The following is a 23849-nucleotide window of genomic DNA, read 5'->3' on the forward strand; positions in this document are numbered from 1 at the left end:
GTGAAAACGTCTTTCTCTGCCCCCCAACAAAAGAAAGTGAGTGTTCGCCTGAGACGCAGAAAAAAATTGTTTCTTTTTGAAGCAAATTCCCTTATCAGTGTTGTAAATTGCAAGTGACCGAGATAAGGCGAAGTGTTGTGTTGCAAACTTGTGCCTCAGTGCTGAGGATTACCGAGGAAATTGACAAAATTTTGTACAACAATGGAAACATCTGTGGAACAGACAACGCCACGACTTCCAGGTGAGTTTTCTCCGTCAGCACCTCATATTTAATCAATTGCCCTGAGTTACCTGACTCTCCTCCAAGCCCACGAGGTGCGAGGTGAAGAAAATTGCGTCACCAGCCACCTCCAACCGCAAGAAAATATCAATATTTTTGCTTATGGCCAGAGAATGGCGCGGGTTACCTTGAGAGCCTCCTCCTTTTACTCTTCTATTCCGTTTTCCGGGCACACTTTTCCCGCGAGCGCACCCACTTTCCCAGGCGCTCTTTTACCGATGAGTAGGGCAGAAAGTGAATCCGATCAGTGAGATTATTCATTGGGGTTTTAGTCAGCACCCAAGAGCTCTCTTTCTCTCTCTGGGAAAGAAATCAAATGGCGCACACATTGATCACAAGTGCATCATCAAATCCATCGCAATATTAATTCCCAATGAGATCAAGTGCAACTCTTTTTGCAAATTTAGCTTCATTGTCAGCAGAATTCCCACGATTTTGCTGCAATTATTTTGCCTTTCTGGCTAAATTCGTCGATCTGAAACATTGAAAAATTTGCCAATGGTTTTTGATTGTGAACCGGTTCAACAGAATTTTCAACAGAAAATTCATTTTTGTTCCTGAACTGAATCATTTTTAATTGAAATTGGTTCAATTTCATTGAGAAATTAAAGACCTTTGAAATAAATCCACTTTTGTTTGAATCGGTTGAAAAATATGCTTCCTACAGCCTTTCGAATATCAAATTAAGAAAAAAATATATTTTGAAAAAATCGTTCGCTTTGATGAAATATAAAAAACACATGAGAAAATCGCAACATTATTTCTGAAAGAGTGTAACTGTGTTATCACACTTGCACATTAAAATTTTAATATGATTCACATTAATTGTCGCTGGTGAGAGTCCAAATGTATAATTTGTGTGTCTGAATCATTGTATATATTCAAAATTCGATCTATTTGTTGATAAAAAGGTAGACTTGGCCCGCAAAATTTGATATAAATTGATTTATAGCATTAATGAGAAAAAATAATGCGATTTTCTATTTAATTTTTTAATGTGAAAAATATTTATGCTTTAGGTAAATTTAAACTTATTTTTGCAGGTCAAGTCCACTTCTTTATCAATAAATAGAAAAAACCCCAAATATCAAGTGACTCAAAGACACAAATAACATATTTGGACGCTCACAAGCGACAATTAATGTGAATCACATTAAAATTTTAATGTGCAAGTGTGATAACGCCGTAAGACAGTCATAAGATTATAGGTTTAACCTCGTTTACGATGGTTCACAATTTTATAAATTACAAACCAAACCACTGAATTTTATCAGTTTCAAGAATTAATTGCTGTTTTTAGCCATTGCATTGCCTATTTCAAAATTTCAAGAGTTTAGCTAAATTAGTTGACCTCAGTTCTGATGCCAGTATAAGAGCCACAAGAAAATTACTAATGTCCTAGACTTACTTAAGCATTGAGGCAGCTTAGTAAGAAACTGATGGGAGTTTAATCTAATAATTATGTATTTTGATTATAATTACTTTAAGCCGTCTCTCGACATAAACCGTAAGTCTGTCTAGCTTATAAGACAGCATGGATTTTCAGAAGACCACATAAGGCTCCAAATATTATCCCTAGCCTCTCTAGCCCTAAAGAATGTAAGTTTAAACAAGACACATATAAATACCCCACAACATCAAAAAGTTCTAGTTTGACAAAATTAAAAGAGTTAATATTTTGCATTCAATATTAAACATTTTAAAATTTATCCAGTCAATTTATAGACATTTTACGATAAAATAATTTTTACTAAATATATAGGCTTTTCAGCCTCAATTAGGAGAGATTCTTAACAATCTCACCTACTATAATCCTAACAAAATCTTATGCCCTCTGATCGGCCGCAAACTATGCCAGAATGTGTTTGGCCACTTCCTGATCACGAATATGTGGATGGCTAAAAACCGTTCCCGTCCGGCCGCTCTTTGGAGCTTAACCCTTTAAGGATGATTCGGTCACCGGCACTTCTAAAGTTGCGTTTTGTTCTAAGAAGTCATAAAAAGTGATTCTTTCTGACCCTCGATTTTTGACCTTCTCGTCCTTAAAGGATTAATAGCTCCTAAATTAAGATATCGATTTGCGGTTTTCGGCAAAGGTTATATATCCTATGAAAATTGCAACTTGGTGCATTGACCCCCCACCCCCCACCTCTCCTTCCGCAAATTTTGAATACCCCCCTTTTTTTGTTTTCTTAATAGCTCCGCCCCTATGGCATCGACCAGGCTCAATTTTAGTATGTTATAGCTGGGCCTCAGAGTTTTCAATCAAAACCAAACATAGGGTCCCCTGATACCCCTGACCCGAGCTATAAGTGTCCAAAAAATATCTTAAAATGGCCATAACTCCGGTTCTAATTGTCAGAATTTAAAAAGTGAGGGCTTTTTGGTAAGCTCTCGTGAAATACCACTTCTCCTTCCAGCATCGCAAGTTCACAAATCTACCGCTAGGGCCGCTATTATTAAAAAGAAACATTTTCAATTTTCTAAGTTAAATAACCCAAAAATTCCTTTATGCATCAAGCTGAAATTTTAGTATGTTGTAGCCGCAGATTATACTTTTCAAACAAAAAAATATTTAAGTCGATCGATAACCCCTGACCCGAGCTATAGGAGGTCAAATTTCGAAAATTGACCGGCCTCTATCTCCGCTTCTAATTAACATTTTGAGCTCAATTTTGGGTTTTTGGTTTCATCTCGATGACCCCTTTCAGATGGAAGGTCAAAAAATCACCACAGGTGGCGCTGCGATAGCGTTAAAATTCATCAAAATTCATACTAATTTTTTCTCAAATACTCCTTTGTGCAAGTTAATGAAATTTTAGAGAGTTGTAGTCTAGGCTATGAAGTTTCCAAAAAGTAGCGTAGGTTTGCTGTGGTTACAATAGAATCGGAGATATGAGGGTTCAAAGTTAATGAAATTTGAAAAATCATTAACTTTCAGTTCTTAATCAGTTCTCTGTGACCGATTTTGATGAATGAGGGCTCAAATGAGAGATCTCACAAAATGCTACAACTTTCTAAAACATTTGAACTTCGTAATCGATGAGATCTAGTTCTACGGCAAAATTATAGAGAACATTCTGGTCTACATTTCACCCATATATCGCTTTTTCGTCAGTTCTTCCAAATCCTTGATATATTTTTGTTTAAATACAAAATTTGTATAATTTCACGAATTTGATTCAAGATAATTGAATGGTGTCCCGTCCCCCAACTTCAGATCTAAATCGAATTTGCATGCATTCCGAGTTAGCTGCACTAGGATGGAATGGATTTTTCTTGTCGGTTTTGGATATTATTCTTTCTTTCATGAGCACAAGCAAAAACGTAGCAGCAGACTTCTCAAAATCCTGAGATAAATAAGTTTTTTATTGTGACATAGGTAAATATTATCAAATAAAAATGTAGTACGGTGTTCAAGAAGAAAGTTCTCAGTGGCAGGTTTTGAATTAGGCTATTCTACTCTATTATGGATGGAACAGCTTAAATTTTCCCCTTAACTTACTGTTTTTTAACTGCTCGAACTTTAACCGAGAGAGCAGTATACATGTCTAATCCCTTAATTTTTTCATCCCCTAAAATCTCCACCTTCCAACACCGGAAGCTTTAATATATCTTCGCGTTTCAGACGATTTCTAAGAAATGATGTCATGCTGTTTGTCCGTCTGTATGTAACAACCTCTACAGGCCAAATTATTAGAGATAGACTAACGGGGGACCCCTCACCTTTCCTTCCCACCAAAATTATATTTTTTGGGATTGCTCGATATATTTTAGAGAGGTTAACTAGACGGACATTTCGCATACAGTAGACTCTCTCTCAATTGGGCATTTGGGGCAAAATGTCATCCGGTTTATCGATAGATTTGGGCGTCAAAGTCATTGTAAATTCTACAAAAAGCGCTCAATTATAGAGAGTCACAATAAAATAGAAAGAACTACAGCGAATTTGAGCGAATTAGCTTCATAATTAAACGTGAAAATTGTCAAGAAAAATTTTCGCCCGATTGACAAAGAGCCGATTGAGCGAGAGTCTGCTGTATATACGAAAATATCGTTGAATTATTCTTAATAATGGGTTTTCAAGGTCAAAGGTTCAAAATTTTGGATATTGCATTTCATGTTTGGATTCATTGGAAAGGTCTTGAAATTTCAAATGAGCTTGAAACGGTTCCAATCGGTTATGTACCTGCTAATGTACCGATAAGTAAATTTTGTCCGAGAATCAGATGTAATACTCCTAAGATAATTTAGGTCTATGCATTGTAAAGTCAAGGTAATATTTTCCTTTCTTCAGTTTAGTTTGGAGAATAAATTCCTGAAGATTATGATTCTACGTGAAACTGTGGACGACAGAAAAAGGAAGGCATTTGAAAAAGAGACCTAAAAAAAGACAACTGTCCAAAAATAAAACAAATTCCAAAGGGGAGAAGAAGTATTTTGAAGACTGGGGGTAAAGAAGATAAAATGAGAAGGTAAAAAGATGGAGAAGAGATTGAAGAAGCACTCGAGAGAAAGAAATAAATTGACCTAAAAAAGGAAAAGATAAAAATGTATAAACTAAAGAGTAGCCTTGAGCAAGTCGACGATATATTTTAGAATGCGACGCGCGATGCAATCAATGCCATGAAAAACTGAAAAAAATAACAATAAAAATTACTCTGTGGGAAAATGTTTTCAAGTGCCGCCAATGTCTTCAATCGTCTGGATTTCATGTTTTTTGCTCCACTTTCCCACCCACATTTTATTAAATTCAAACCACCACAAAATTGGCACTTTCTTCTTAAGAGATTTCCAATATATTAATGGAGAAATTTACTGTGATATTATTAAATTTTATTTTGGGAAGTGATTTTTATGCCAATTTCCTCAATTTTCAGGGCCAACACTAACACCCTCCCTAACTGACAACGAAGATCCTCATCCCAGTCTCTCAGATTGGCACGATTATGAGCCCAATTTGGAGTTTGACGACACAGAATTGTCTCAAGCACCAGACGCCGATCTCATTGCAGCTCTCGATGATGATGCCCTAATATCAGGTAGGATTATCTTTTTATGTCTTGCTCCCAGAAAATGAGAGAAAGAGAAAATTACAATTGGATCCATTTAATAATTCAATTCACTTTTTTCTCTCATTTCCTGATATTGATTTTTTGTCACAATGAGTGATTTTTTTTGTTCGCTAACTTACCAAAAAAAACCAAAAACACTGTGGGAATGATTTCTGGGGAAGTATTTGACTAATACGTCGTGGTTTGTTATCTAACATTCTTTGTCGGTTGCGAAAATGCGATATATGCGTGCGATGATGCAAGACATTTAAGTGAAAATTAGGCTATAAATAATTCCCAATAAACTCTTGATTCAATTGGTATTGTTGATTTTTTTTTAATTCGGAAGGTAAAATTTACTAATTTATATTTTTAAAAAAATCATTGAAGCGTGGAATATTAGCATTTATAATAATAATAATAATAACTTATTCAAATTTTTTTAAAACTTTTTTCTTGATTAGGAAAATAATTTTAAAAATGTTTTAAAATAATTCTAAAAGATACAATTCCATCAACAGATAAATTTTGAGGCATTGTACAAATTAGCAGTAATGGCTTCACTGAGAGAAATCCGAAAAAGTTAAAATAACATTCCGGAAATGTTAATTTAACCCTGCAGTATTGATCCGAAAACGGTGTAAATATTACCATTTTTAGGTGTATTATGGGTTAAAGTTACCCTTCTTTCATGTTGATTTTATTCTTAAAAGGTGTAAAATTAAGATACAAAAATGTTGATATATTTTTACACCCAAAAAGTGTTAAAGTTATGACGAAAAAAAGTTAATCGCAGCCTCTTTTTTTCTCGGTGTTCGGCACACCTTTTAGATCAGGAATATTTCATTAAATCAAAATTCACATCATTTGCTTTCTAAAACGTGTTGCATAATGTCTATTCCACTCATTTGCACTCAAACTAAATTAAACTTAATCGAAATTGTTGTGATGTACAAAAGAAGAAGTAGAAGAGTGCGAAAAAATAAGACAGTCATGTGCAAGTTCGAGAAAGATAATGATGTTAATTTCGATTTTATGAAATTTTCCTGATCTAAAAGTTGTGCCAGAACCATTACTGGCAGTTTAATTTTTTACTTTTCTTTTGTTTTTTTTTGCTAAAATTTGAATCCTATTTTCAAACTAGTTGTTGATAATCATTGGATAATCGAACCATTTATGACTAAGGATTTTATATTTAAATTAATATAATTTCCCCTATAAAATTTCGATTTACCTTAGTTGATTTAATATGTGTATTATTTAATTATCAGTTCCAAAAAGCTAAGTGATTATTTTATTAATTTTTAAATCAGAAACAAAATATTATCTTTCACAGACTCTAATTTAAAATTAATGAAAAATAAAAATATAATTTTTCTCAAACCATGAATTCAAGTACGCTGCGTCTTTTGTATTGGTAAATCTTGAATGCATTTGGTTCATTTTATAATTTAATTTGAATATAATAAGTTTCTTCCCGACTCCTAAAGTAAAATGAATAAACTCTGAAACGCATCAAATAAATTTGCACATAAAAGCTATTCCTTTTACTGAATTTGAGAACCGAAATACATAAAAGAAAATATTGCTCAAATAAGAAATTTCATAGAATCAATTTAATTGCGTTCAGTCATTAAAATAATTTTAATGACTTTAATCATTTTATAATACAAGCATCTTAAAAGTTGTCCAAAAAATCTAAAATTAAAACAATTGATTTTGTAAATTAAGATCAATTATCGTGTTAGAGGAACAAGTAGAGAACACTCGCTGAGTGAGAGTGTATCTAATTAACATTCATTAATTTCATTCATTCAATTTTAGAACACTCGATTTTTGTTTGATTTTTGTAACCACGCCTCAGTTAAGTTCCACGGTGCATTCCCATTTGTGGAACTTATTTCAATACTTGGGCTTTAAGCTTTGTTGACAAACTTAAAGTTCTTCAGATTAAACTGAAATTGACTGAATTCTTAAGAGTAAAATTGTTTCATGGTTAAATAAGTTCCACAGTCGCGACACTTCTACTAGAACGTAGTGTAGACCAGTCAAGTAATTCTGTATTAATTTAAAAGCTAAACAGCGAATTTAGAGTTCGAAACAATCAATTTAGAGTTCGGACAAGTCTTTTAAAGCAAACACTATTTTCAAATAATAATCCCTAAAGTACTAGACTTCAACTATTACTATATTGTTACTAGATTATCAAAATCCAACCGTTCAAATTGAATAGTCCGGAAAACCACAGTTTAGGAATTTAAAATTTTACCCAACTTGACCCCTCTGAACGTCTAAACTGAACATAGACACAACAACGTATAGCTATTAAATAAGTTCCACAGTTCAGATGCCCTTAATGGACCTTGGGCGTCAGTGCAATAATCGATAACATAAAATCGGGATGTAGATGAAAGTGCGATACCATCCACTGAGAGAAATCCGAAAACGTTGAAATAAAATTCCGGAAAGGTTTTTTCTACCCTGCAGTATTGATCCGAAATCGGTGTAAATATTAGGCTTTTTAGGTGTATTTGGGGTTAAAGTTACCCTTTTTCATGTTAATTTTAACCTTAAAAAGGTGTAAAATTAACGTTAAAAAATGTTGATATATTCTTACACCTAAAAAGTGTTAAAGTTATGAGGACAAAAAGTTAATCGCAGCCCCGTTTTTTTCTCAGTGTCGGACGACTGAATATTTAAACAACTCAATTTTCCTGATGTCTTTTTTTATGATTTTTTGTTGTAACTTTTCTGATGAATCGATCAATATGAATTATTTCCTTTTTGAAAAGAAACCCCTCTTGTTGCACGATATTCTTGAAAATCTGCAGTAAAATGATAACCTTGGGTCTTGCTATTATCGATTGTGTACTATCGAATTTCTAGTATCATTATGCCCCAGACACACTTACAACGTAAGCGAAGACACGGCTTGGGGCTTAACATAATTATAATGAAAATCAAAATATTGATCAGATGATATTTCCATCAGTTTCTGACTAGTCCATCTCTCGGCTTAAGCTGAGAAATGGCTTACTCAAATAATTAATAATTGCGTTAAGCCATCTCTCGGCTTAAGTCGTAAAAGTGTCTCTAGAGCATCAGATCCAAATGATGAGATGAAATGAGTGTCAATAAATTAAAAGATTAGAAACGATATTTTACTTACTAAAAAGTGAAAAATATTGACTAAACTTTACTTCAATAGTACAAATCGACAGCTCAAGAAGTGTCGATAAATTACCGATAGTGACAGAAAACTCAAATTATTATCTCGATCGCCTATAATTGACACTCGACCCTAGCGATGCATCGACATTTCACCCCTTTAGCAAGCTACCTCGAGTTTATGTACTGAAAGATAATTGCGTCAATTTTGAGGTCAAGATCAATATCAATGAACCTATGTTTAAGTGGAACTGGGCCATATCAAAATGTAATTTAGCTTCTCAATCTGTTTGTCCAGCTAAATTGTATCACGATAAGGCTTAATTTTATTTAAAAATAGATGAAAAATCCCAATTTCAAAAGTGCCCAAATTCCCCCTAGCTAATAAACAAGATTTCAAGATTTTCCACACTTAACGAAACGTTCACATTCGCTTAGTTCAGACGCGTGAAACTGCCCCACCATGAAATTTGACGTCAAGAAATAAGAAATTTGACGTCTTAAAATGCTGAATACAGTAGCCTCTCGCTCAATCGGCTCTTTTTCAATCGGGTGCAAAATTTTGTTGACAATTTTCACGTTTAATTGTAAAGCAAATTTGCTCAAATTCGCTGTAGTTATTCTTATTTAATCATGATTCTTTATAATTGAGCATTTTTTGTGGAATTTACAATGATTTTGACGCCCAAATCTATCGATAATTTGGATGACATTTTGCCCCATATGCCCGATTAAGAGAGAGTCTACTGTATTGCTCAGAACAGTTTGTGTCTTGAATTTCAAGACTCCAAGACATTTGACAGATGATTTGACGTCTTGATCTTGATTTAGATTTCAGAATACTAAAATCTTGAAATTTTCTTGATTTTGATATTAATCTTGGTCTCAGAATTTAGACCAATATTTGTATTCGACGTATTCGAGCAACGAGTATAAGATGGATTTTAATTTGACTGGCTAAAAACTCCAATTTGATCTTAAGGAAAAGGTACTGCTAATTGGCAGTAAATTCTAACTGGATTTTCAATCATCTTCTATAACAAGTCATCTTACTTTTAAATTTAGCTTAAGTACTCTTATTAAAAATTATTTATACAAATCAAGTTAGTCGATATTTTTTTTTATTAGAATAAAATTTTCCAAATTGTTTGTGTACAAATTGCATTTTTCGTGATTGAAGAATATAAATTGCCGATTAATCGTGTAAGTTTTCTTAATTTGAAAATTCTGCAATAAAATTGCAATTACTTACACATTTCTCGCATCAACTTTAATGTCTTCCTTTGAAAAAGTTGTTTTTTGTTTTAGCAATTCTTCAAAGTAGAGATATCTGAAACGCAATTTTCCTATTGATAAATACTTCAATAAACGTTTTTGATTTTGATTACATTTACTATCTTTAGGGAATTTTCGTTATCTCTGCAAATTCTGCGTCATCCAGGTTTATTCCCTAAATGTGTTCTTTTTAGCTGATGTTACTTTGTTGAAAAAGTTCAATATCGTTACAGTTTTAGTGAGAAGAGCGTCGTTTTTTTTTTCTTTTTTCCTAATTTACAGGAGATTTCGTGACGCCAACTGACGATATTCAAACAAATCTGGAGGCAGATAACTACGAGGAGCAATTACGTGTGGCATCAGAGATGGATGATTTGAGCAGCATGAAGAGTTACGAAGAACTCAAATTTATTGATTTCTTCGGGACAGACAAACAGGGACAACATATCTTTGCCATCTTTGCCTGCCGGCTGCCGCCCAAGAGTGAACTCAATAATTCAGCCTTCATCCACTTTATCATCCACAAGATGGAGACATTTGTCCAGAATGACTATGTTCTGGTGTATTTTCACCAGGGTCTCAAGGACAACAGTAAACCATCAGTGGATTTTCTGTGGAATTCCTACAAGGAGCTGGACAGGAGTTTCAAGAAAAATCTCAAACGACTCTATGTGGTGCATCCTACAATGTTTATTCGGGTGATTTGGAATCTCTGCAAGCCCTTTATCAGTGTTAAATTCAAGAATAAACTCTTCTACGTGTCCAGCCTTGAGGAACTGAAGGAAAATCTTGGACTCAAAAGTCTCAAGTTGCCAGATAATATTGCAGAGTAAGTTGTTTTTATGTTTATGAATTTTTCTTTTGGGGGTTTTGGGCGAAAAAAAAATTTATAAAGTATTTGAGATCATATTTATGGGTTCGAGGATCTTACAGCCTCTTCCATTTTCTAATCCATTTAAATTTAATTGAATTGGGGGAGAAATTCTTCCCCAAGTGTCCTAAGTGCTCTCTAATAATTGACCTTGAAAAAACCTCGGTAAAGAATAATTCAGGACAATCAAGACTGTTAGGAAAAATTGACTAATAAGAAGCAACTTTCAAGGACGTAAAAAAAAATGCATATCTCTTGAGAAAAAATAAAATCGTGATTGAGTGATTCCGAAAGGTCAAGCGAGCGGTCTGATAAAATATATTTGAAGATCGGTTTCGAAAATCAAAAGACTGTAGTTCTCGTTTCATCAGCGTGGAGGCTGAAGAGAATAGAAAACTAATTAACTAACTAGTTAATAGAAATGCTTCAAAAACAAAAACACTCATCTGACAACCCGTGTGCCATCGTGACATTAGGCAATTCTAGCAATGTGTCTTGACTAAATCAGCGATTTCGAGTGGTTCTAGAAGTTTTAATGAGCAACTTTTCACTTTAACTTTAATGTGAAATTTTCTAGTGTGATAACTCCAATTTCAGATAAGATTGAACCGGTTCCTATCTGTTATACACCGGTAATGAATCGATAAGTAATTTTTATCAGAAAATCAATAACTTTTGGCTAAGCTATTTTGGGCGATATTTTGAGTGATTCAATCGTTTCAATAAATAGGTTGTGTACTGGTAAACTCTTGAGTATTCAAGTACTCTTGAGTATCTTGAGTACTCTTGAGCATTCCACAAAGCTAGGACACTTTGCCACACCTTTTCATATGATTTTTTGACATTTTTGACAAGTAGTGACAGTTATTTTGACAACTAAGCGGGTAATCTGATGCTTCAGCGTTCGAACGAGATCCAGAAGGTCCGAAATACCTTTGGTTCATTCAGAAATATGGTCCATTGCTGATTGAACAACTGAACCTTAATCGCACAGCAATTGTAAACTATACCAAGTCCCATTAGCCAAGATTAAATAATATCAAATGATAAGTTAAAAAAAATATGAACTTCAATATTTCGATGAATCTTTGAAGAAAGTTTGAAATAATTTTGTATTTTCAATAGTCTCCTTGTGTTTAGAGTAAATTTGTTTGAAAGCCGAAGTGTCCTCAAACACTTCGGCACACGAAAACAAAATCAAAGATTCGTTTTAAATCCCAATAAAGACACTTATACCTCTTTAGTTATGTCTACATGGAGTCAAATGTGCCAAATTTAATTTTCTGTTCGAATTTTGAACTTTGCTTCATTGTAATCATTATAATACATTGAATGCTAGAAATTTCAGAATTTTTTTAGCATATGACTGTTCCCAAGTATTTGTAAAACAGTCGAGACAGGAACCAACACAGAAAAATCGATAATACAGAAGAGCTCGAGAACAGTCAATAATAATAACTGGTGGCACAACGTTCTATAGAGGAACTTTGGCCTTCCCGCAACGGAATGGTTTATGGTGCTATTCCAATGAAAAAATGACCATGTTTTTTAGCACATTACTGTTCTCTAATACTAAAAAGACCATGACTGTTCCCACATTTTATTTGAATTAATGTCAGATGGCATTGTGATCGGGTGAAAGCTTGCTCGGTGGGAATATTCGAATTCGGATTTCGGTTGGGAAATCGACAAGATTAATTTGGTGTTTTCATTTTCATAGTATCTTGTACATTTTCTTTATCATGATAGACAATACACTCAGTCCCGGCATTATGCACTTCGGGATTATGCACATACAATTATGCAAGTTTGCCTACTTCTGGGAGTCAATTTATGAAATCATTTTTGAAATACGCCTGAATGTACACTATTTTATGACGCGGGAAATTTGATAACACTGCTTCTTTTTCAGAATAAAATTTTATTTTATTTTATTAGGGTAATTTTTTTTAAAATAACAATTTGAACAGCAATTTGAACAATTCTGGCCAAAGAGTTACCGTTTGTTGATGAATTTCTTTTATACAGGTGAATCTTTTTGCTCTGACTACTTTTACTCTGCGCGAAATTTGTTCTACGGCCGAATTATTTAAAAGAAAGCCCCTGAGGGTATGCAAATTTTCTCGATGCATAAAGCCATTTGGCGCGTTTTTTTTTCGGTCCCGAAAATGTGCATAATCCCAGGACTGAGTGTAAGGTTCTTTCCCTACACAAAACTTCATATTTTCCCCAGTTCTCGTCGTGTTCCAAAATCACCAAATAGTCATGACAGGAACAAATATACAAAAGAAAAGTTCAACCGAAATCCGAATTCGAATATTCGCTCCGGAGCAAGCTTTCATCCGATCACAATGCCATTTGACATTCAGTCAGTGTGGTCGGAGTAACCTGTCATGTCAGCTTGGTGGCGTGATGCAGTAGGATGGTCAGGAATTGGCAACTTTTGCCTCGACCGCGGGTTTTCCCAGAGTTTTCCCGTGAATGCTCAGTGGTGAAAAGTCGGCGAGCAGCATTAATATTCTTTACTCATTTTCCTTGAAATAACGTATGGGAACAGACATGGTCTTTTTTAGTACTTGAGAACAGTAATGTGCTAAAAAAACATGGTCACTTACAGTAGACTCTCTCAAATTCGGGCATATGGAACCAAAATGTCAGCTGAATTAGACAGAAATTCGGGCGACAAAGTTTTTGAAATGCAACGATTTTTTATTCATGTGCATATAGATAATGAGTTTACACACTCATATATAACGTAAATTGCATGAAAATCCCTCAATAATGCAAAATCACATCAAAACTAAGACAAACCATGCCAAATTTGAGCATATTTGATTCATTTGATAATCATAATCAAACTTGAAAAATGACAACAAACTTTTTTCAAATGTAACCGCTGCCCGAATCAAAAAGTAGCCCGATCTTAAAAGAGCCGAATTTACGAGAGTCTACTGTATATCTATTAGAATACCACCAGTAAGGAAAAGTGCTCTCCCTTCGAACGTTCATGCCTTCGAATAATGCGATTTCCTTTTATCTTCTCTAAGAGACTTATACACAATTATCACGTAATTATCAATAATTGACATGTACGTGTAAGTCCCTTGAGAAAAATGGAAGAAAATTCACATTATTCGAAGGCATGAACATTCGAAGGTAGAGTACTTTCCCTTCTATGGGGATGGTCTTGTCAGTCCGATTCCCCGTGGAATCAAGTGCAGTGTAGCTCAGTGGATGCAATTCGATCACCTTAAACGCTAGAAAAATTCCTAGTGATCTAAAGGGGATTCGAACCCGGGACACTTCCATCATAGAGCAAGTGCTCTACCACTTGACCCATTTCTGCTTTTAATTTTTCATTGGAATATCACCATTAAGTATAAATAGCAAAGAAGAGTCTATAATGCAGAAGTGGGAACAGGCGTGTACTAAAAAAAAATCTTCAGTAGAAACATTTCCGCAGAAAGATTTTTTTTAGTACAGGACTGTTCTCAATCTCTTCTGCTTTGTCGACTTTTCTTTATACTTATTTCCTGACGCGACTGTTTTAGAAACTAATTTTAGAAATAAGTTTATAAACTCGAACCTAGGATACTAGAAGAATTAATATAGTGTCTAATCTGGAGTGTTAGAACTCTGCAGAATTCTAACAATAAAATTGTTTGTCTTGGGGAACTTTGTAGATTTGACGAGAGGAATTCTACCAGTAGGAGAACATCGGGATTGAGTGGAGGTTGGAAGTCTGAGGAGTCCAGCATGGCCAAAACAACGCAATTTGGTGTAACGCTCAAGTTTATCAATCAAAATAGTCCCTGTCTCAATTACATTCCTCCCGTGGTGAGAAAATGTGTTGATCACCTGTCGGTGAGTGGTGTAATTGATACTGAAGGTATTTTCCGGCGATCTGGAAACTATGCCCGGATAAATACCCTAAAGGCGTCCGTGAATGCGGGCGAGAATGTTGACTTCAAGAATGAAGACACTCATGTTGTTGCTGGACTCCTCAAGACCTTCCTGCGGGATCTCAATGAGCCCCTCCTGACCTATGCCTTGTACGATGAGATCATCAAGTTCCTGGAGTGGACCAAGGAGGAGAGACCACGAAATGTTAAGCAGATGCTGCGTGAGAAACTCCCAGTGGAAAATTATGAACTCTTCAAGTATATCATCGAGTTCTTGGTGAAGGTGAGTGCTATTAACAATAAAATTGTCCCCTCAGGGTTAAAATGATCTTCTCACCCAATTGAAGGTTATTTTATAAATTGATCATGTCTTTTTGCACCATGTCTTTTAGCCCCGCCAAAAAATTATAATTGCCCATAAGCCAAGAATTATAAATGGTGAATCATGCATCTATCTCACGCACAGTTTTTTGGTGAAGAAATTCATGATATTTTTAGAACCGTCAATATTCACTCTTCCCAATACAATAAAGATTGCGCGCGTACTTTTCCAAGAAAGTCAGAATTTAGCACTTTCTGTAGGTCATGCTTCTAATGCTGCGCTGTGTGTCCCCCTTTCAAATATTGCAATTGCACTTAATCATTAATCAAATGCATTTTGCATTTGAGATTATAATTGATTGGTATTCTGTTCTAATTGAGAATGGCTGAGCAAATTTCGGTGTAGGATTGCATAAGGCAAATTAATTGCGAGATATATCTATTTTCTGTAATTTGCAGAATTAGACTATGAATCAATATCTCACAAGAGCAATTAAACAATTGGATTTATTGCATTACTGATTTGCAAAGTTCATTTATTTTTATTTCAATTCCACGACAGCAAGGTAAAGAGTTTAACATTTTTTTCCAAGAAATAAATTTACATAGTGTTTTATTATCAAAGGAAAATAAACCTGTTTTTAAGGCTCTTTTCCAACATCAAATTCAAGGGGGAAACATAAAACTTTTTAATTATAACTTCTGTAAAGTTCTTGGTGCCTCTGAATTTTTATGTTCTTCAAGTTCTAGAATACTCAAGTGTCTCACGAAAACCTGCAGAAAAAATGTTCTGAAGTAGGAAGTTAAAGAGAAAAGGAAGTAAAAGCATTTAGAGGATTATTATTTTTTTAATGGCAAAACTTTTTTTATATTTTTTCATTAGAAAATTAGTTTTTACGGAAAATCTTAGAATTTGGTTAATCAATTTTCAATTTCGATCAAGAAACACACTTTTCTTAAATCAAGAAAATATATGAAGTCAAAATTGGCATACCTTTCTCTCTCAAACGTTTGCATTATGTCCAATTCACTTTGTCGCACTCAAAATTAAATTGATCTAAATTGAATTTCCTGTGACGTTCAAAAGAAGAAGAAGAAGAAAGAGAAAGGGATAGACATATGCAAAATTTTTGAGAAAAAGAGACATGTCAATTTTGATTTCTTGAAATATTCCTGATCTAAAACATGTGCAGAAATCATAATGGCTCCGGCACACTTTTTAGAGATCGAGAAAATTTCATGTAATCGAAATTCACATCCCTTTCTTTCTTAAACATTTTGTATATATCTGTCCCAGTCTTTCGGACTCTTCTTCTTCTTTAGTTCAATCGAATTTTGAGTGCAAAAGAATGAAACATCTATATGCAATTATTTGAGAAAGAAAAGGATAGGAATTTCAATCACATGAAATTTTACCGATCTGTGCCTGAGCCATAAAGGAATGATTTCTTATGGCCCCAAGCACACCTTTTAGATCAGGAAAATTTTATAAAATCAAAATTCACATTCCTTTCTTTCTTAAAAGCTTTGCATGTGTCTATCCTACTCTTTCGCACTCTTCTTCTTCTTCTTTTGAACATCACACCTAATTAAATTTAGTTCAGTCCAATTTTAACACTTCGTGGAACCTTAACTAAAAGTGTTACGGAGGGACCAAGTGACAGCCGCTGCCATTTTTCGGATTTTACAAAATATATTGATATTTTTACTTATATTTTAACATTCAGAGCTTTAGTCAATTCTTTTCTGGTGTCAGAATCAGAAATTTCATCTCCTTGGTCACTATATCTAAAGATTTCTAACCATTCGATGTTTTCTTCATCTTTATCAGAATCATAGAGTAATGCCCAACGCACAATAACTTTTGTTTAGTAAACATGTTTTTGACATTTCAATGAGAGCGAGTGAGATCTAGATCTAGTCATCTCATTCACTCCTATAGAAAATTTTGAAAACATGTTTACAAACAAAAGTTATTGTGCTTTGCGCATAATGCTTTTTCATCGAACATTTCACGGTCAAAGTAATTCACTGAAATTTCATTGTTTTTCTTCTCAATAATTTGCAAAAACACTTTCAAACTGTTCTTTTAAGACTCTTACACATTAACAATCAAGAAAATTACATCTTGAAAATTACATCAAGAAAATAAACTCCAATATAAAATGCATATGGCAGAAACTGCCACTTGGTCCTTCCGAGTGCAGTTTTTTGTTTCTGCAATATTTTAACTGCTCGAACTCCAAGAGAGAGCAATTTTAACAATCGTGTTTTTTTTTTTAACTTCTCTCCATCCTGGCTGCCAAACGGTAAGAGATATTGGCTTCCGGTCTTCGGTGACCCGGCGATTTCGTTTATTTTTGGAATGTTTTGGAGGTAGTCTAGCTGAATATTTCATCCTTGGACACCTATCATCGGAAAAATTGCCATCTTGAATTATTCAAGGTCAAAAGTCAACCAGCCTGGAGGGCCTAATTTTTAACGGATTTGGACAAATTTTTCTAAAATACTGTTTTTCACAGTTTTTCAGTCTTTTAACCCATATAAAATTCAAACGGTAAGAGATATCAACTTCCGGTCTTCGATGACCCCTCCTCAAATGACATTATGTCGAACTTAACCTCTTTAGTTTTTCCCTCTCCCCTTTCGTGCGTTCCCTAACACGCAAAAATAGGTCAAAAATGAGATTTTTCAAACTTTGTAAAAAATTGGCCCTGGCGATTTCGTTCATTTTTGGAAATGTTTCGGAGGTAGTCCAGCTGAACATTTCGTCCTTAGACACATATCACCGGATAAATCGCTATTTTGAATTATTCAAGGTCAAATGCCTAACTTTCATCCGATTTGGTCAATAAATTTATTAAAAGATTAATGATTTTTTTTTAAATCCTCATCTTGAACAATTTTTCAACTTCAAGATGGTTTTGTGGTGATTTATAGACAAATTAAATTCAACCATAATTTTATATAATGTATCCCATTCTCTTGCACACAAAATTGAGTTGAACTAAATTGAATTTGTTATGAGGTTCAAAAAAAAAAAGAGAGTGAGGTAGATATAGGTATGCCAAACGTTTAGGAAAGAAATTTGACTTCGTGAACTTTTTCTGATCTAAAAGGTGTGCCAGAGCGCCAGAGCCACTATAAACTAAATTCACGCAGTTGAAATTGAAATTCATTTAACCGAAAAAGGTGTTTGATGAGCATATTTTTTTCGATTTCTTGAGTTACCAAGAAACTTTTTGCTATTTTCTAATGTTAAAAATTTATTACTTTTACAAATTCACTAAAATACTGAACTTAATATTTTACATCATAAATTGAAAAAGAAAAACTCTTTAAAGGAATCAAATTCAGTTTAATTTGATCGCATACGTCCTTCGCCGTCTTAGCATTGCTTCCAACCTTCAAACCATAAAAAATCTTATTTAGTTTAGTGTTTTATTTTTTTTTTTTTTAAAGATTCTCTGTTTAAAGTCTCATTTGTGTTTTCGCTAGTTCCTTGATAATTTCAAAAATGCAGTTTTGATATTTTTGGATGTTAGGATCGGTCAAATTATTTATGAACTTTTTTCGAAATAAATTTCTACGTAATTCTAAACTTTCCAAATGAAAAATTTAAAAGTTTTGTCCAATAAATAATGCCTTTCTAGCATTGCTTTTCAATTTAAACTTGTAATTTTTTATCTATTATTTTTGTTCCATATTTCTTAAATTCTACTTACCATAAAGCCCCCTGTTTATTAGTTTTATCTATCGTTTTCCGTTTTGACAACGTCGGCAGTTTGAATTTCCACCAAGATATGGAAAATATAGTTGATTCTGCTGCAAACCTATAACAAAGAATTAATAGCGAAGTGATGTTGTAGTATTTTTTTCATGAAATTTTGATGTTTACGTGAATTTATACCGTTCAATAAGTCACATGGATATTCTTTATATGGTCAAAAAGTATTTCTCGAAATTTCAGTAAATTTTTTTGAATGAAACTGGAACTCCATTCAGGCAGCAAGTTGCATTAAGAAATCACAATCTCAGCTCTTTAGACCAAATGCACTTTTTAACAAAAATAATTAATTTCATATGCGATTTTTGTGCGCTGTTTTTTTGTTCATCGCCTTTTTCATATGACATAGAATAATTATAATGAAAAAAATCTTTTTTTTTGCTATAAATAAAAACTAGTCATAACGCTTAAAAATTAATCATTACTGTTTTTTTTAATGTTATCAGTTGATGAAATCATTCAATGGATCTTTACTGCAGATTTTTAAGGAGTTAATTAATTTAAAGGTGTCTATGTCTACGCATTGGGAGCAATTTTCGTCAAAAATTGCGTTTTTGACAGAATTTGACGTTTCCCCCTACAACGCTGCAGGGAATTTTCTTCAAAAAAGCAATTTTTGACAAAAATTTCTCCCAATGTGTAGAGGCCATAACAATTTGGATATGGAGAAATCTTGCGATTTGACTTAACCCTTTAAGGACGAGACGTTGTTTTACAGACCGAAAAATAACAATAAAAATTAAACCAATTAAAATATTAAAAATTAAATTTGTGAAACGTCTTACATTTGAAAAGTCCTACATAGTCTGATGCGGTGTATTTTTTGCGTCTATGAACGATAGAAGAAAAAAAAAAACTATTTCAAAGTTGCCCTACTCCTCTATTAGGTGAGATTCTTAACAAGCTCACCTACTATAATTCTACCAAAACTTCATGTCCTCCGATCGGGCTCAAACTTTCCCAAAATGTGTTTCGCCACTTCCTAATCAAGTATCATATTATGAATGACTAAAAACCGTTCCCGTCCGTCTCACCCCTCCTTCCGACATTTTGAATAACCTTTTTTTTGTTTTCTCAATAGCTCCGTCCGTATGACATCGATTTTTGACAGGCTCAAATTTTAATATGTTATAGCTGGGCTTTAGAACTTTTAATCAGTACCAAACTTAAGGTTCTTCGACCCCTTTGCCCCGAGCTATAGGGACCAAAAAAATTTCTTAAAAGCTCTCGTGAAATACCACTTCTCTTTCTAACATCGCAAGTTCATAAAACCACCGCTAGAGGCGCTCCTATTAAAAAGATTTTTCAATTTTATATACAGTAGAGTCTCTCAAATCTGAATCTCTCAAATTCGAACGCCGTTTGGATTCAAAATGCCAATTGTGAGGTTATGTTAGAAAGTTCGTATTCTTGGTGAATGAAAATCATATTTATGTGCTTCTTCCTCAATGTTTACATACATTATAATCGTATAAAATGAAAAGGAAGTATGTTACCACTAAGACTTGCGAGAAAGTACAGGAATTTGATTCAAAGTACAATTTAATCTCACACAAATTTCGTTAGTTTTGAAAAAATCGTTCGAATTTGGGAGGTGAGAAATGTCAAAAATACCCCCCGAGCGTTCGAATTTAGGAGACTCTACTGTATTTAAATAACTCAAAAATTTCTTTGTGCATCGTGCTGAAAGTTTAGCACGTTGTAGCCGCAGATTATACCTACCAAAAAAAAAATACTTAAGTCGATCGATAACCCCTGACCCGAGCTATAAGGAATCAAAGTTCGAAAATTGATCGGCCTCTATCTCCGGTTCTAATTAACATTTTTTTGTTTCGTCTCGATGAGCACTTTCAGATGAAATTTCAAAAAGTCACCACAGGTGGCGCTGCGATAGCGTCAAAATTCAAACTATTTTTTTTCTCAAAACGCTATTGGACATTTAATCAATTTTTATAATGTTGTAGCCTAGGCTATGAAGTTTCCAGAAAGTGGCGTGGGTTCACTGTGGTTACAATAGAACCGTAGATATAAGAGGTCGAAGTTCACGAAAATCAAAACGCTATATCTCCGGTTCTATTTGACCTAATTTAATGAGTGAGGGCGCAAATTAAAGCGATTGCAAAGCGCTACAACTTTATAGAACATTTTGAAATTCGTAGGACCAACGCTAAAGGCGCCACAGTTAAAAAAAAACAATTTCATATTACAATTACTCAATTATCTCGTTTCTTCTTGCTCAACCGATTTTGATGATTATACCGGCATAATTGTAGAGGACATTTATATCTATATTTCGTTCAAACATGTTTTTTTTTTTGATCCGATTATGCCATGTAAGGGAAGAGCATCCCGGATAGGAATGTTAAGAGACATCCTCGATATTTAGTTGCAAATATAAGCCACAAAATATTACTTGTTATTTTTGTGTAAACTAATCAAGATATTAATGATCCATTTAACTATATCTGTGCATTTGAGTTTTAAATTTTTACAATAAATTAATAAAAAGTAGATGTAAATTGCAACTATGTACTCTGTACCTCGGATCGTCACGAATTTAATCAGAATAAAAATATCAGAATAATCAGAATATAAAAATTGATTTTATAAATTAAATCTGAGGTAATACACTGCATTCTTATGAGAGTTAAATGGTAAAAAATAGCTAATAATTTTTAAAAATTCATTTGAATTGGTCTAAAAATATGGTAATAAGTTGACGATCCAAGGAACACTGCCGATCGCTGGTGCTCTTCCCTTATCCGATTTTGTTGTTTTAGTGTAAAAAAATGATTTTCCCACAATAACCCTGCGAAGGTACAGCCGAGTTCCTCAAATTTGAAACGGTTCCATTCAAAATATAAAATATGAGGTTATGTAAAAGAAATTTTGCATGGAGTCTGAATTAAAACCATTTTTCTCTAATGTTTCCTCAATATTGTCGTATTATATTATTCTCCTCAACAAATTCCACCTATTTAACAATATATTTAATTGATGAAATTCTCTGAAGTTATTTTCCTTAATGCAGGAAAAGTGAATTTTACATGAATTCCGTTAAGTTTTTGAAAATATTGTTCAAATTTGAGGAGTGAGAAATGTCATCTATACACTCCCCAAATGTTCAAATTTGAGGAACTCTACTGCATAAAGTTTTTCTCAAATTGATATTCGTAAGACTGTAGTAAGCATATTTTTCAACCGATTTAAACCAAAGTGGATTTATTTCAAAGGTCTTTAATTTCTCAATCAAATTGAACCAATTTCATTAAAAAATGACTCAGTTCAGGAAGACAAATTAATTTTCTATTGGAAATCTCATTTCGGACAAATAAATTCAATCCGTTCGAAATAGCCAAGTTTTTCAATGTTTCAGATCGACGAATTTAGCCAGAAAGGCAAAATAATTGCAGCAAAATCGTGGGAATTTTGCTGCGAGGTCCTGAGATGACCGCTTTTACTCGACTACGTTATTTTAAACTCTTTGATGTTGTCGTGGTTCGTCAAAAACGTGTTCCAAAAGAAAAACTGAATTATCTCGGTTACCGAGCTTTTCGGTTTCAAGTTTTGGGGCAAAATTATAGAGGAGATTCTAGTCTACATTCTACTGTCATGTTTCTGTCAGCTCATTTACATCTTAGATATTTTGATTAAATAAAAAGTTTGCAATTTTACAGAACTTTGATTCCAAATTGCTGTATCTCTCATCTTTAGTTCCAAATCGAATTTGCATGCAATCCGAGTTCTGAGTTTGCTCACTTTTAGAATCTCACCTAAAATAAGCTGATCTAAGTTTATCTGTCCATTTTTGAATTTTAGAAAACAGCAAAAAAGAAAAACTAAAAATGCATATTAAAAAAAATTCTAGACGTGACCTGGACAAACGGATTGCAGATTTGAGATCCTTAAATGACTCTCTAACATGTTTTTGGCACTCTCGTTAAATACGTCCACAACGTCTCTCACTGTGTTAATTTTCCCTGCATTCCTAACCTTTCCAGTAAAATATTTATTTGTTAAACAAATCCCTTTCAAAAAAGAAAAAAAAGAGGAGAACCCTGCAGGACTATAAACACTATGCAAATAGTTACTTTATAAATATTTCCTTGGAGAAATATCGATTTGCCGTATATAAAACTCTTCACCTTCTTTGCTTTCTGTGCTCGAGATGGAATAGTCGTGCTGTGAAAATAAACGGGCTGTAAAAAAAATGATATTCGGAAACGATAAATTTAGAGTGTTTTCCTCTCAAACTCACGAATGTTGTTTTGGTTTCTTTTTTGCAGGTGATGGAGTGCAAGGATTTAAACAAAATGACCTCGTCGAATTTGGCAATAGTTTTTGGACCGAATCTAATTTGGGCGCACAATCAAATGTCTCTGGAAGAGGTGAATCCCATTAATGCCTTCATTGAATTTGTTCTGCAGAATCACCGAGATATCTACATGGTCGATATCAATCCGAAAGAAACTGTTGATTAACCCAGGCTTTTGTAATTTAGTTTTTTCTTCTCCCTTTGATTTTATCCTGTTTTTCTTTTTTCTTTTTGTATATTTTTTCTCCGATTTTCGTTAAAAAAACAAGGGAAAATATTTTGATCTATTTGTAGTGTTGAAGTCTCATTCCTCAGAATCTTTTCTTCCAGCTCAAAAAAAAAAACACAAAATACGAGAGGATATTTTTAGCCTGGTTTATCCTTTTTACATGGTAAAAAAAACATTCTGTCTGCAGAGAAAATATTATCTTTATGGCTGTTAATAGTTTTCCTTCTCTATTTACAAACATTTTCATTTTAGAAATAATTTTAACTAAAGTTAGAATTTAAAAAAAGTAATAAAGAAATGAAAGAATAAACGAATGAACGATGAGGAATATTTGCAGAGTAACCAAAGAATGATTTAAAAAAAAAATGAGAGTGTGAGTGAGAGTTTTTTCTTTTTACAACAGAAATAAAATTTCTTCTCTTGCTTTTCTATTTTGAAAAAAAAATAATAATAGAAAAAGCAATGAGAAGAAATTAATTGAGAGATTTTACAAGATAGTGTTGCATTTTTTCTAAATATTTAATGGAAATATTAAAAAAAAAAACAAGATAAAAAGATTATAATTATTAGAAATTAAAAATTTTAAATAAAAAGTATATTTTTATTAGAATTTAGCAAAATGATAAAAAATGTGAAGAAATTAGTGT

General features: G+C 33.4%; 2 protein-coding genes across 6 annotated transcripts in view; one reads left to right on the top strand and one right to left on the bottom strand.

Moving 5' to 3' along the window:
- The first annotated feature begins 178 nt into the window (after window positions 1-178).
- LOC129804030 (rho GTPase-activating protein 68F) lies at window positions 179-23782 on the top strand. The gene is made up of 5 exons (XM_055851009.1): window positions 179-241; window positions 5161-5322; window positions 10060-10606; window positions 14332-14833; window positions 22945-23782. Exons 1-5 carry the CDS (start codon window positions 202-204, stop codon window positions 23137-23139), a joined length of 1446 nt encoding a protein of 481 aa, XP_055706984.1. The 5' UTR covers window positions 179-201; the 3' UTR covers window positions 23140-23782.
- Window positions 15378-23849, bottom strand: part of LOC129804023 (importin-7) — a 33813-nt gene continuing 25341 nt past the window's right edge. Inside the window, exons 6-7 of one of the 5 annotated variants that reach the window (XM_055850981.1) lie at window positions 18597-18704; window positions 15378-15645 (exon numbers count right to left, since the gene is read on the bottom strand). In XM_055850981.1, the coding sequence (XP_055706956.1) occupies window positions 18625-18704 (80 nt within the window). In that variant the 3' untranslated portion in view covers window positions 15378-15645; window positions 18597-18624. Of the gene's footprint in view, window positions 15662-16549; window positions 17280-18208; window positions 18277-18359; window positions 18705-23849 lie in introns of those variants that run through there. The other 4 variants (XM_055850982.1, XM_055850984.1, XM_055850983.1 and 1 more) reach the window with 4 other exon arrangements.

The sequence above is a fragment of the Phlebotomus papatasi genome, chromosome 2, assembly GCF_024763615.1.
Source record: "Phlebotomus papatasi isolate M1 chromosome 2, Ppap_2.1, whole genome shotgun sequence".
NCBI lineage: Eukaryota > Metazoa > Arthropoda > Insecta > Diptera > Psychodidae > Phlebotomus > Phlebotomus papatasi.

Excerpts from the sequence above, each read along its gene's own strand:
- LOC129804030 (XM_055851009.1), top strand. The coding sequence starts at position 202 with ATGGAAACATCTGTGGAACAGACAACGCCACGACTTCCAG. Across the intron at positions 10,607-14,331 it reads TTGCCAGATAATATTGCAGA|ATTTGACGAGAGGAATTCTA; the intron begins GTAAGTTGTTTT and ends GGAACTTTGTAG. Across the intron at positions 14,834-22,944 it reads TCATCGAGTTCTTGGTGAAG|GTGATGGAGTGCAAGGATTT; the intron begins GTGAGTGCTATT and ends TCTTTTTTGCAG.